Source organism: Larimichthys crocea, chromosome XII, assembly GCF_000972845.2.
Source record: "Larimichthys crocea isolate SSNF chromosome XII, L_crocea_2.0, whole genome shotgun sequence".
Lineage (NCBI taxonomy): Eukaryota > Metazoa > Chordata > Actinopteri > Sciaenidae > Larimichthys > Larimichthys crocea.
In genome coordinates, this window is record NC_040022.1 from 30,326,069 (window position 1) to 30,339,083 (window position 13,015).

The 13,015-nt window shown below is 42.8% G+C and overlaps 2 protein-coding genes across 2 annotated transcripts; one reads left to right on the plus strand and one right to left on the minus strand.

Annotated features, from left to right (window-relative positions):
• Window positions 1-1,788: 1,788 nt before the first annotated feature.
• tmem100a (transmembrane protein 100a) lies at window positions 1,789-4,958 on the minus strand. Its single transcript, XM_019261504.2, has 2 exons — window positions 4,715-4,958; window positions 1,789-3,081 (listed from the first exon to the last, which is right to left on the minus strand). Exon 2 carries the CDS (start codon window positions 2,985-2,987, stop codon window positions 2,583-2,585), a length of 405 nt encoding a protein of 134 aa, XP_019117049.1. The 5' UTR covers window positions 2,988-3,081; window positions 4,715-4,958; the 3' UTR covers window positions 1,789-2,582.
• A 1,221-nt stretch (window positions 4,959-6,179) lies between these two features.
• Window positions 6,180-12,461, plus strand: pctp (phosphatidylcholine transfer protein). Its single transcript, XM_010746516.3, has 6 exons — window positions 6,180-6,382; window positions 7,719-7,836; window positions 8,749-8,828; window positions 8,913-9,084; window positions 9,281-9,348; window positions 11,081-12,461. The coding sequence occupies exons 1-6, from the start codon at window positions 6,254-6,256 to the stop codon at window positions 11,153-11,155; spliced, it is 642 nt and encodes a 213-aa protein (XP_010744818.3). The 5' UTR covers window positions 6,180-6,253; the 3' UTR covers window positions 11,156-12,461.
• Window positions 12,462-13,015: the final 554 nt, after the last annotated feature.

Here is a 13,015-nt window from a genome sequence, read left to right on the forward strand (position 1 = left end):
GTCCCCATAAATGCTGTTACCGATCTGATCTCCGTACGTCCATACGGTACCGGCCTATAGCATGTGTGGCGGTGATCTCCCAAAAGTACCAAAGTGTTGTTGGAGGTTCTCCTCTGACGCAAGAAAACCATTTAGTTGTAGTGTCTGGTGTCACCGGGACGCATAGCAACGCAAATGCTGCCTATAAATATACTTCCACGTCCAGGCTATTTTAAACCCAACAGGGTCAAACAGGAGAGTTCGACTTCCTTTTACCACAGGGAATTTATATCCTGAGATGTTTGATTATCTGGAGGACTCAACAGAGAAATGAGCTGACGGTCATTTAGATGATGAACTTTAATTAACGCAGTCACAAAATATTATGATGAGGTGCAACTGAAAGGTGGTAAAAGAAGCTGAGGACTGAAGAAATAAAAACAGAGAGGAGACCGATGGTTAAAGGCTGAACTACAAGAACTCTACAACTTCTAGTGGTGCGACGAGACGAGCAGATACATTTAACTTTGACGATTCTTGGCATTTCAATGTAATTAAAGAAATCTGATTAGAAGCTACACTTATGTGGTCGATGTATTTTGTACCAAACCATCTCCATCCACTGATGAAGGCCACGAAATTCAACTAACTCTTTTATTATTTAGCGACTCAACAGTTCCCACCATGAGCAAACACCTGGCGACAGTGACGAAGCAGAACCTGGCTCATGGTGGACGGTCATCTGCCACAAGTAGTACGGCTGAAAGCTCCAAAAAATCATGCAAGTTGAAAAATTTCTGGGGGTTTTTTGTTAAAAGTTTTGAGGTAGTTATTAGAGTTGAAACAAAGAAAACTTTCAGCTTCTCAAATGTGAATATTTTCTAGTTTATTTAGTTTATTTTCCCAAAACAGTGATCGACATTTATCAAAGTTTTATGGACCAAACAATGAATCTATTAATCGTGAAATAATCATTAAATGCAGCTCTTATCTTGGCAGAAGCAACGTTCTACAGTTACTTTGGGTAACACAGATTTCGTGGGACTATTTCTTCATTTGGAAGTAGCTTGAAAGAAAACTGGAATTCAGCATCAGGCACAGAAATAGCTCATTTTATCTAACGTGGAAGACAATCGAAGCAGCGCCCTGGATGTCCTGACAAAAAAACCCACCCAGTTTGACCAACTTTTGACCAACAGGAACAAAGAATGCTCTTTGGTACACGACAAAGCTAAAGAGGAATGATAGTTAAAATGTTATTTTTCAATGCTTTGCGTGCCACAAAGAAAATTCCATTGACTTCCATTGTGTTGGGATGGATGAGATTTCTAAAACTCTGAGCTGATCTTTTAATTAGTCATGATATGTTATGACATTCATGAAACCCATTAATTGAAGTGACATCTAAACTCAAAGCATTAATTTTTCCCCACATTCAGTTTGATTATTTGAAGTAATCAACACGAGACACGTCTGTATATTTGAGTGTGACAACTCGGGCACACCCACGTACGTCAGGAGAGCAGAAGAAACATTTCCTTCAATTCAGCGCTGAAAGCAAAGAGTTGAATGTTAATATAATAACTCATCACTTGTCCAACTCATAAACCGTCTCTAAGAAATACAAACACTGCTGACGTCAAGTCATCGAGGGTCCGATCTCCTATAAACATTAAAAGCCTGAACGATTCATAATCAGTATCCGCGGGCCAATGATAACACTGGAACTTCATTTAGACCGTCGCCTCTGCGTTTGGGAACACTTGAGTTCCTGTGAACGTGGTGTTGGGTTCTAATAAACATTAAAACTCGTTCTTCCCAAGTTATTACATACGTATTAATGAGTTTATTCAACCTCATGACGTCTTGGTAACAGATGATACATGCAAACGATTACATCCAAACAAAACATTTGGTATTTTTGGAAGTACACTGGATAAAAAGTCACAATCTCAGATGCATCTTACTGAATTTGTTAATAGACGTAGTTTAATAATGAATATGATGATTATGAAGGACCAAAGTGCTTTAAGAGAATATATGTGTAAGGTTAAATATTCTCTGTGTGTATAATATCATGTGCCTTCTAATCTGAACTGAGTATATTGGCAGATTTCAAACACAGTACCATACTTCCATATCAGGGAATTCGAAATCTTTCCCCCGTGAGATAAACACTGAGACTTCATGAACAGATATGTCGAAGTTGAAGCATAGTAAATGAGGCATGAATGATTGTCCTGGATTTTCCAGTTTCCTTCTCCTTTCCTGGGCTTTTCAAACCACAATCCCTCCCATTACAATCAAAGCCGCCACATCCAACATCAGATTAATGGGAGACTTCCTCTACATCGCTTAGCACAGTGGTAATTCATCTTAATTGTGATACATTCCTCTTGGCTGCGTTCCCAGATTGCCAGATGCTCGACGTCTGTTTGACAAATAAATCCCTTTCAACATCTTCAAAAGCTTTAAGTTCAGGGCCTTGAGAGTTTGCGGTCGAAGAATTTTTTCATCCAACTCGTGCTGGACAACATCTGTCCACAGCTGGTTCTCCAAATCAAATCTCAAAGTCAGACTCAGAGAACCAGCGTATGTGTCGCTCAAGTGAAAATACTCCTCTGGTTTGCGACCAGGGCGGTTTGGCTCTCCCGCCGCCTCTCCTTCTTCCTCTCCAGTCTCATCTTCCAGCAGACGACGCTGGACGCTAGGAGCACCAGTCCGGCCGAGAGGAGCACCAGGCCGAAGTACGAGATGGTGGATCCGTGCGAGTTGAAGCTGTAGGCCACGGCGGTGACCACGATGCCAGCGATGAGGACCACCACGCCGAACGGGACGGTGCAGCGGTAGCAGGACAGCTCTGTCCCGCCGGTGGCTGCTGTCAGCTGGACTTCATTGACCAAGGGGATGTTCACCGTCGTCACGGGGGCTGCAGGACGCTCGTTGTTGTTGGCCTTCTCTGGGGTCGCTGGCGTTCTCATGGCGTCCTTATTAGCTTCTTCTGGCATTGCAGAATCAAGGAGCCTTCTGTTAACCAACCACAGATGGTTCCTCCTCGCCGGTTTGCCCTTTTACCTCTTTTCCTTGCTAGGGTCTGCCAGTCTGCGTGGAGAAAGAAACCATTCATTACATGAAAAAGGAAGCAAAGAGTCTAACCTGTTGCTCAACACTGGACTTTGCAGATGCTTTTTGTTAGAATTCAACACCACATTTCACAATTCAACACTACTTTCTGAGCGCCGCCCGCCGCTTTAAAGTAAACCCCCTTTGCACAATCCCGGCCGCCTCTTGACCCAGTCAGAGGAGTCTGAATGACGCAGGACCAACTCGGCCCAGCACGAGCTGAGACATTCCCTGGAGAGCGCAGGATATGACATTACAAACTGCTCCGTGAAATGCGAGGAGCTACGAAATCACCAGCAATTTCACAAGCACTCATTCTTACCTCCCCACCACCACCACCACCACCTCCCTCCGTTCACGTTTGCTGCTGTGATTCAGATTCTGAGTGACAATAAATGAGGAAAACAGTGTCGGCTACACTTTCCATCACTGTCGGGGCTTTAAAACTTCTTTAATCTCTGGTGGATCCCAATCTGGGGCTCCTTAGCTACAACTGAGGTTATTTCCTCTGTATTTGGGAGTTTATATCCTACACTTTATGGTGGGAGTTTAATTGGCTGATTCCAGTTTTACCATCATTTAAGTCCTGACAAATGAAGATAACAAGAAAAATAAATAACTCCTTATTTGTCAAGCAAAGACGCCAAACATTTGCAATTTCCAGCTCAGCACATGTGAAACTTTGATGCTTTTCTTTGTCATGTATAAACTGAATGTCTTTATTTTTTGAACTGTTGTTCGAATAAACATGTTTTCTTTCGTGCAGAAGTCGAATTAATCGAGACTTTGACCGACAGATTAAAGACTGTAAAGATAAATTCAGGCGTTTTCTGCGACATTAGTTACAAAAAAATAATGAAACATTTCTGCTAAATGTATTTTATTCTGACTTTTATCGAGTCTTTGCTCTTTTTTCTTGTGAAGTTTTGCCTCCAAGAAGAAAAAACACAGTCTGAGTAGAAATAATGTCTATAAATGAGAGTTAAAGAAGATTTCAAAACATTTACTTATACAGCATTTTAAGGAAATTTACACGGAATAAAGTCTTATTTTAAATCACAGCCTGTTACAGTAAAACACTGTGACAGAACCTTAATTTTATACGGCATTCATATAACAGATTTGTGTCAGTTACATGGCAAAACATGTTTTTTTCCTTGTATTTATACGGTACGCCAACGTTTACCGTAAAATCAACAGTACTTCAAATCCTTTTTCTTCTTTTTTTACAGTGTATTAAAGATTTAAAGTGTTTTACAGGACATGTTTCCCATATTTATAAATTGTTTACAATCTTACAAAGAACAATAAGTTGGAATAAAGTCACTTATTGTATCATCAGACTGAGCTGAACTTGAGAAGGTATTCGTGTCTGTGAACATTTAAAGAAAAAAGGTCCAAGATGTGAAACAGGTTTTTTTTTTTTTTTTTTACTGTGTCTGACAGGTGAGTTAAAAACAGCTTCATGTTTGTTTTGGAAAGTTCATCCTGTAACCTGACTGTCCCTGTGTGAATGATGGTGATAAACTTTCCTTTAGTTCTTCACTGAGACATGATCGACAGACACAACACACACACACACACACACACACACACACACACACACACTCACCTCACAGCCGCTTTCCATGTCGCAGAGCTCCTCTCATCAAATATTCAGTCTGATTAAGAGTGGATGTTGTTTTCTTCCTCTGGGCTGAAGTAAACAAACAGACAGACAGACAGACAGACAGACAGACAGACAGACAGACAGGCTGTGATCTGACTCCCATTCATGAGGACCGTCCCTCCTGTACAGTCCTCAGGTTCAGAGCTGTTGGCCGGACTGCCATCCCCAATGAGAGCAACTATTTCAAGTATCGATGACGGGAGAGTGAAGCTCACAGCCACAAGGTAAGGTGTGATTTCCGGAGAATTTCAAAATAAATCACCCTCCTCTGCCTGCAGTTGTTTAATGGATTTTTGACTTAGATGCTTTTATTTTGAAATAAAAATCAGCAGTTTCCGTTTTGATGGCTTGACATGACTCAAAATTATATTATATTTATTATATGATATTATATTATATTATATTATATATAGTAGATTATATTATAGTTGGGCAGTTCCTCTAACGTCCACTTGAGGCTGGCTCCAGAAGTGAGTCAGTCTCCATAAGTCCCCATGTCCAAATGTCCAACTTCACAGCAGAAATAAACATGTTTACAGCCTGGTACAAAAAACAGTTTTGGTCTCTGTAGCTAATTTCCCCGTTCATGACAACTGTACTGAGGGTGAATTTATATACAACTCACCTGTTCACATTATATTAAGGCTTAAAGTTATGCAGGATTAAGAGCATGGACGCTTTGACTGACAGGTGGCTTGTTTGAGCAAAGGTGTGCTTGAGGAAGTGGAAGTGGACGAGCAGCACTTCATACAAAAGTGGAAGATCCCGTTTCATGTCTGTCTTTTACATGCTGACCTGAAACTGACAGTCTGTGAGACCTGTGTGAAAGACTTTCTCAGGGATCACTGTCATTGTTAAGACACACACACACACACACACCTGTTAACACTGTAAATACACTCCCTCCCTTCTGCTGATGGAGTTACGTAACGCCCATTGTCTCAGATGTGAAGAGGGATTTTGGTTTTTGATCCCAGATCACTGTAAGTCGCATGATAAATCATCTGCTGGACGAGATCATCATATTATTTCATAATCATGAACCAAGGACTCATATCTTAAGTGTAACCATGAGGATGGAGGCTGCAGGAGTCGATAACATCTGTATTCACAGGCCAGCCGCTGCTTAAAATGGGCAAAGACGTGGATCATCTTTGGACCTGAGGTGGAGCTGAATGAAGCCTGGTTGCTGTAACAGCACCCACCTGTCAATCAAAGCAACTTTAAGCCTTAATATAACCTGAACAGGTGAGTTGTATATAAATTCACCCTCAGTACAGTTGTCATGAACGGGGAAATTAGCTACAGAGACCAAAACTGTTTTTTGTACCAGGCTGTAAACATGTTTATTTCTGCTGTGAAACATGGGGACTTTGCATTTATTATTATTATTATTATGAACTCTTTTATTGTGAAGGCCGTGGCCGGAAGCTGTGTCAGGTGTGTTGTCGCCCCGCGCGCTGTCTGGCAGGTGAGGACGTCATGTCGCTGCTGTTCGCAGATGAGGAGTTTCAGGGCGCGTGGAGGGAGCTGGACGAGCCGCAGCTGGATGGAGGCTGGGAGCTGTTCACCGAGACCATGGGGGTGAAGATCTACCGGCTCTACGACCAGGTACGGGGACAACCGGAGGCTGAAGGCGGACAGACCGACTGAGGGAGGCTGGGTCGGTTTGGGTTTCCCCTGCAGAGCCCGTGCAGTCGGTACCATCACCGGGTTTTATGTCCTTTACACAAAATATGCAAGATTTATTACATTTAATTCATGTTTAATAACGGAAACGAACAGCAGCTGTCATGTCCTAGTGGCCAAATATGGTAAATATCCGGAAATCCAGAGAACCGGCTGCACCGGTCAAACCAAACTCCATTCACAAACCTGTCCGTTTAACTCACCTGTCCTCTGAGCGCGCTACCTCATCACGCAGAGGCCGTGTGAATATGTTTGTGACGTCACACCGATCCGGTCTTTAATTCGGCACACACCTGACACACACCTGACACACACAAAAACAAACACAACATAAAACAAGATAAAATGTGATACAGGTGTTTCAGCCTAATGAGCGACCGTGTTAACCGGTGACCCGTTAGCTAAAGGTGCTGTGGTTGCCGTAGTTACGACAGGTGTCTACCTATAGATCTATGACCTGATTTGATGGGTTTTTTTAATTTGACAGCTAGGTGCTCTCATCCTGGTTCAACAGCTGCCGTAACTATGGCAACCACACCGTATTCGGCTAACGGTCACCAGTTAACACGGGCACCCGTCAAACCGTAACACAGGCAAAGTTTTGCACATTTCCATTCGTGCTGAAATTCTAATTAAAACATGTTTTATTTATGTTTCATTGGAACTTCTTCCTACATTGTTTATGTCTTAATTTGACTGAACTTATTGTTTATTATTTTAAAGGTCCAGTGCGTGAGATTTATGGCAAATTTATTGGCTAAATATGGATACTAGTCCTAACTATGTGTTTTCTTTAGTGTAAAATCACCTGAAAGTTTGAATTGTGTTTATGTCACCTTTAAAATTAGCTGTTTATATCTACAGAGGAGTCTGCCATGTTTCTACATGGGGTGAGGGGTGTTCAGTTGGTTGCAGTCTGCAAGTTCACCACCATAGATGCCACTAAATCTTACACACTGGACCTCTCCAGGCGCTCTCACACCATCTCATAAGTTATTTAGGTTTGACTTTAAATTTCTGTTTTTGTGAATGGAGTTTGGCACCGCTCCACTTTTCGTATTTTTGTTTGATTTGTTGACGTCCTCAGACTTGCTCCTGAGCTTTTGAATTTTCAGACCCAGAGAGAGGGTGTAACGTGCAGTCTGGCTCTAATCAGAGCTCTGTGTTTTGGGATTAGTTACATACTGTGTTGGGTGTGGCATGGTGCAGCAGGCATTTGGAAAAGAAAGAGAGAGAAACTTTCATGTGCTGTTCACAGGAAACTGGACTTTATGAGTACAAAGTCTTTGGTGTGCTCGACACCTGCACTCCAGAGCTGTGTGCAGATGTCTACATGGACTTGAAGTATCGGAAAGACTGGGATAAGTATGCAAAAGGTAAAAAAACAAAAACAAAGCAGGTTCACGCTGCCATCCAAATTCATCTCTCCTGCTTAAGTAACCTTTTAAATGTTTTATCTGTGTCCTCATGCACCTCTACAGTAACCTGCAGGTAACATGTTGTTTGTAGTTTCATAGCTGCCTGGTCGAAACTAGTTCAGATTTTAGATGTAACATTTGATTTTAGAGTAGTTGAAGAAGCTTCCCCCCCCCAAAGTACAGTGTCTTTGTCTGTGGTGGTAGCAGAGTCTTGTTCTTGTATTTGCAAAGTGGCGTTTTACATCGATAAAATAAATCAAGGTTGCACCACATAAAGTAGTTTAGTACTAAAGAAGTAAAAGAGGTAAGAGTGTCGTCGACATATCTCAGCTTATACTCAATAAATGCCGTTAAATAATGACGTCAAGCTTGAAGATGTAAAGAAACGAAACTTGCTTTGACTAAAGTAAAGTGCACCTCTAAAACCGATGCTCAATCAATGCTGCAATGACTTCTTGTGTACGTGATTGATTGGACAACGTTACGTCAACGTTGAGTTTTAATGGTGCAACCGCTGGCTTCAACCTAGTTAGCAGTAATAAGAACTTACAAAGGACTTAACGATCAGATTTAGTGATGGATTCAGCTGGTGCAACCCAATCCAGGGCTTGGTTAGCAAATAAAACAACTACAGGAAAGTTAGATAACGCTCCAACAACCCATTAATATTCGCCTGGTGGTCAGTTAACCCAACATAGAAACAGTTAGAAGATACATAAAAACCTGAAGACGTCAAGTCTTTGGATGACTGACAGCGTAGAGTATGTCTGATGTTTCCTCACCATAAAAACCATTAAAATCACTTGAAGTTTGTTTCCATCCACCGACAGCTGAAGCTTTAATTGAATGTTTGTTATTTCTTTTATTCAGAGCTCTATGAGAAGGACTACGATGGACAGACTGCGGTCTACTGGGAAGTAAAATACCCGTTTCCCATGTCAAACCGAGACGTATCCTTCTGGTCCACACAGACACAGTCAGTACGCAGACTTTGGTTTTACAGAGAGTGTCGTCCTTAACAGCTCAAACCTCAGTACGTGTACGTGAGGGAGCGCAGAGACCTGGACGTGGACGGCAGGAAGATCTGGGTGATCCTGGCCAGGAGTTCTCCAGAGACGCCGTGTGAGGAGAAGAGCGGCGTGCTGAGGGTCAAAGACTACAAGCAGAGCGTCGCCTTGGAGAGCGACGGAGGCTGTGGAACTAGAGGTACCACACGGGAAGTTCACTCCTCCTAAGCTCGTCCTACACGTAATGGGGTTGTCTTTAAATATGACAAAGGAAGGTGACGTTCTAATCACCAAACTCTTTATAAAGTTCTTGGAATCCTTCATTTAGACATTCGTCGCCCACTTTCCGGACTGTTGGTTCATGAGCTGTAACCCTCATGTGTGCTTTCTTTCAGTGTTCTTGAATTACTTCGACAACCCCGGTGGAATGATTCCGACCTGGCTGGTGAACTGGGCAGCTAAGGTGAGCGAATGCATGTTTGACTTCAACATGTACAAACAATAAGGACTTAATAACCCATGAAGAAGCTTACAGTACGTGGGGGGCCTCGCTGGTTTCACTAAAATTTCAGATTTGAGTCTCTTGAGTTTCATTCTGATGTCCTGCGTAACATCTGCATCGTTTACAGTAGAGAGAAATGAGTTTTTAGTACACCAGCTTCATCTGGAGATATTTCTCAACAGTGTAGGGGGATTTGAACGGCTGCCTCTGCGGATTACGCTTCTGGGAAGAACAACAGCCGAGGAGTGAAACATTGACGTGATTGTGTACTGACACACATGACTCAGAGACTAAACCCACAACAACAGGAAAACAGTGAAACTTCTTCTTTCTTTAACAAGACGTTGCATCACCAACCTCTGACGTCTGAGCTCCATTCTGTAGAAACCAGTGTTGTGATTCGTTGCCTCCAGTCTCAGAGTGTAATCCTACTGTGTGGTAAATATGTTCAGCTGTAGTCGACTATTTGTTCTGATTACTTCTGATCAAAAACAAGTTGACAACTTTGCAATGTCAACCAGGTCTCCAGCAGCAGCTGATATCACTGACTAGTCCAGCAGCAGTCAGCCCAGCTCGGCGTCTGTCTTTCAGCCTTTTATTTCACCAAGCTCTCACCAACCACTAAAAGTCAGTCCCACAGTCCCTCCTTTTCTCTTCTTAGCTTCCTCCGTCAGCGTCCTCTTCACTCTCTTCTCCTCTGCCATTATTGTTATGGAATTTTCTCTCCTGAGGTTTCATGAGGTCCCGTGTGGGCCTTGAGGTCCTCAGCAGTATTAGTTGTTTGGCTTTGGTTGGGAACAGTAGGTGCCAGTCTATCTCAACACTGTGGTGTCCAGGGTCACAGAGACCTGTTGCTGCCTTCATAGACATAATAGATAGCTTGTTGTTGACGGTCCAATCTGCGTAAACAGACATCTGTGTCTCCAGACTAGAACATGCTGACAATAACACCTCCATGGGTAAAGACATTCTCTGTGACTCATTCTGGGCGTGTAGTATTTGTGGTGTTATCTTGGGGTTTAAAGTCGATCCACCAGGATGAGTTGGGCAGAATGTGAGACCGACTCAGGCACTTCTGATGAACTTTGAGAGTGTCTCTAATTCTCCTTGGCCAAGCGTCAATAAATAATCAGAGGCTCCTGAACACTTTCAGAACTCCTGACCATTGACCTTTCACTTTAGCAATTTCTCCACAACAATTATGTCCATAGCTTGTTCAGCTCCTGTTCTAGCACGACACTGGCAGCATTACCTGTAAACCTCCTCCTCTTTTTCTTCCCAGTGGTCCAAAAGCTGAGCTAACATTAGCTAGCAGCAGCTACGGTTGGCAGCAGTTTACTTCACTGTCCATCAGGAAACTCTGTAAATCACAGAGAGTTGAGTGGAGGTGACTCACAGTTTTGTTTTATTACTTAATAGTTGTTTGAGCAACTTTTTAAATGGGCTTTCCAAAATGTGCATATTCATTGTTGATCTCTGAGGAGATGAGGGCACTAAAGAAGGTTCATTCACAGGCCTCAGAGACCTCCGTCCCTCCTCCAGTGTTGTGGTTTGCCATCATTATTGTTAGCAGATGTGTTGTGGGGGATGATGTCAACGGCTCCTCTCCTCGATGTTGCCCCTCCTGGGTGGGTCCACTCTTGGCACATTGTGTTCATGACGCTCTTTGTGTGTTTTTCTTTTTCTTGCACAGTCTGGAGTTCCTGGTTTCTTAACAGACATGCAGAAGGCCTGCAGCAACTACAGAAGCTACTGCCAGAGGAAATGAACGGCAACAGGACAGGACGACGGCTCATGATGATCAAGGGCTCATTTAGATTTTTACTCGTTTTAGTTTTGGGAGATGTCGTATGATCAAATTCTGACTGGCATGGTGCGGTCTTGCTGTAGCATGCTGTTTACTCAGGCATGATGTGCATGTCTGTTAATATGCTGGTGCTCAATCAGTTTTGTTCCGTTACCTGATGGTGTATGGTCTTTTTCTGTGCAATCACTGGACGCTCCAGTTCCTCCAAGGAGCTTTCAGAAAATGTAAACATTTGTTTAAAGAAGCAATATGTAAGAATTTTAGCTAAAAATATTTAAATATTAACTAAAAATATCCCCAGAATTAGAGGAAATAACAGTCTCCTATTTTTTCTCAGCTTCCTTGCGCCAACGTCCTCCTCGCTCTCTTCTCCTCTGCCATTATGTCCATAGAGGCTGCCGAGCCCGGTTACATCGCCCACTTGCTCAGCTCCTGTTCTGGCATGACACCGGCTCCTCCTCACCCTAGCCCTGTAAACCTCCTCTTCTTTTTCCCAGTGGTCCAAACCTCCTGTGGTACAGACCCTAACACTCCCCCCGGTGCTCTGAGCTCACAGTCCGGGCAGCCTGGCTAACAAACTGAGCTGACAGCAGCTACAGTTGGCAGCAGTTAACTTCACTGTCCGTCAGGAAACTCTGTAAATCACAGAGAGTTGAGGCGACTCTCAGTTTTCAGAACTTAATAGTTGTTGCTCAGAACTTTGAGGAACTTTTATATTCATCGTCCTGGTTGGCGCTGCTGTCCATCACTTGCTGCTAATCCCGTATCCGTTACTCGCTCGCCGGGCTCTGGTTCTTGCCTCCCGCCCTGGGCCTGTAAACACAAACACTCCCCCGGTGCTCTGAACTCGCAGTCCGGGTATAAATTCTTACATATTGCACCTTTTTAAAGTTTAAAAAACACTCCGATGTGTTCTGTCCTGTGACTTTTACCTTGTTTACCGCCACATATGACGTGACAGATGCGATATAAGTTGATTTCTTGTACGTTTTAATCTTCTCATCGTCTATTTCCGTTCACTGGAATTCACTTTATTGAATAAAATGAAGTGAACAAGACAAATCTGTACTTCTAGACCCTGATTGTTCTCTTTCCATGCCAACGTCACGTTATGATAACTCTATGCTGATTTCTTACGGGTGCGTATGATCAAAGATACAGTATGTGACATAATATTGTTGATGCGGGTGAGTGTAGTTTATCTGGTCATGGCCTATTACTGTGTAATACTGCTGTTATTGAAAAGAATAAACTTTTATTTGATTGATTTGATGTTGGACTGTCTTTTTTTGGCCACTATTATATGTAAAATAATTATGTAAATGAGCTCCTAAGTCCTTCCCTAACCACTTTTCCTTGACCTTGATGGAAAACGTTGCAAAGTCAAGGACCTTGCAACGTTTTCCATCGAGGTCAAGGAAAAGTGGTTAGGAAAGGACTTAGGAGTCTCCTCTGTCTGCTGCCAGTCCTGCCTCATCTAAAATGGGAGTTTGGGTGAACTTGGTGGAGTTTATGCAGACATTTAAAATCACCACATTTGGAGACTGTAGTTACACTCTGCTTGTCTTTATTGGTTCCATGTCTCATTATTAATTCTCCTGTCATTTCAGATCCCACCTTTCTTCCATGCAATCAGCTCATTTCCCTCACCTGGTTTTCCCCGTCCATCTCCTCACCTGCAGTCCATTTGCTCATTAGCCTCTCGGTGTATATATAATGCTCCATTTCCACTTGATCCCTGCCAGATTGTCTTGTGTAGTTTTTGCCAAGCTCTCCAGTAATTCCAGTTTTCGTCTTCTCGTTCTGACCCTGTTTTGCCTG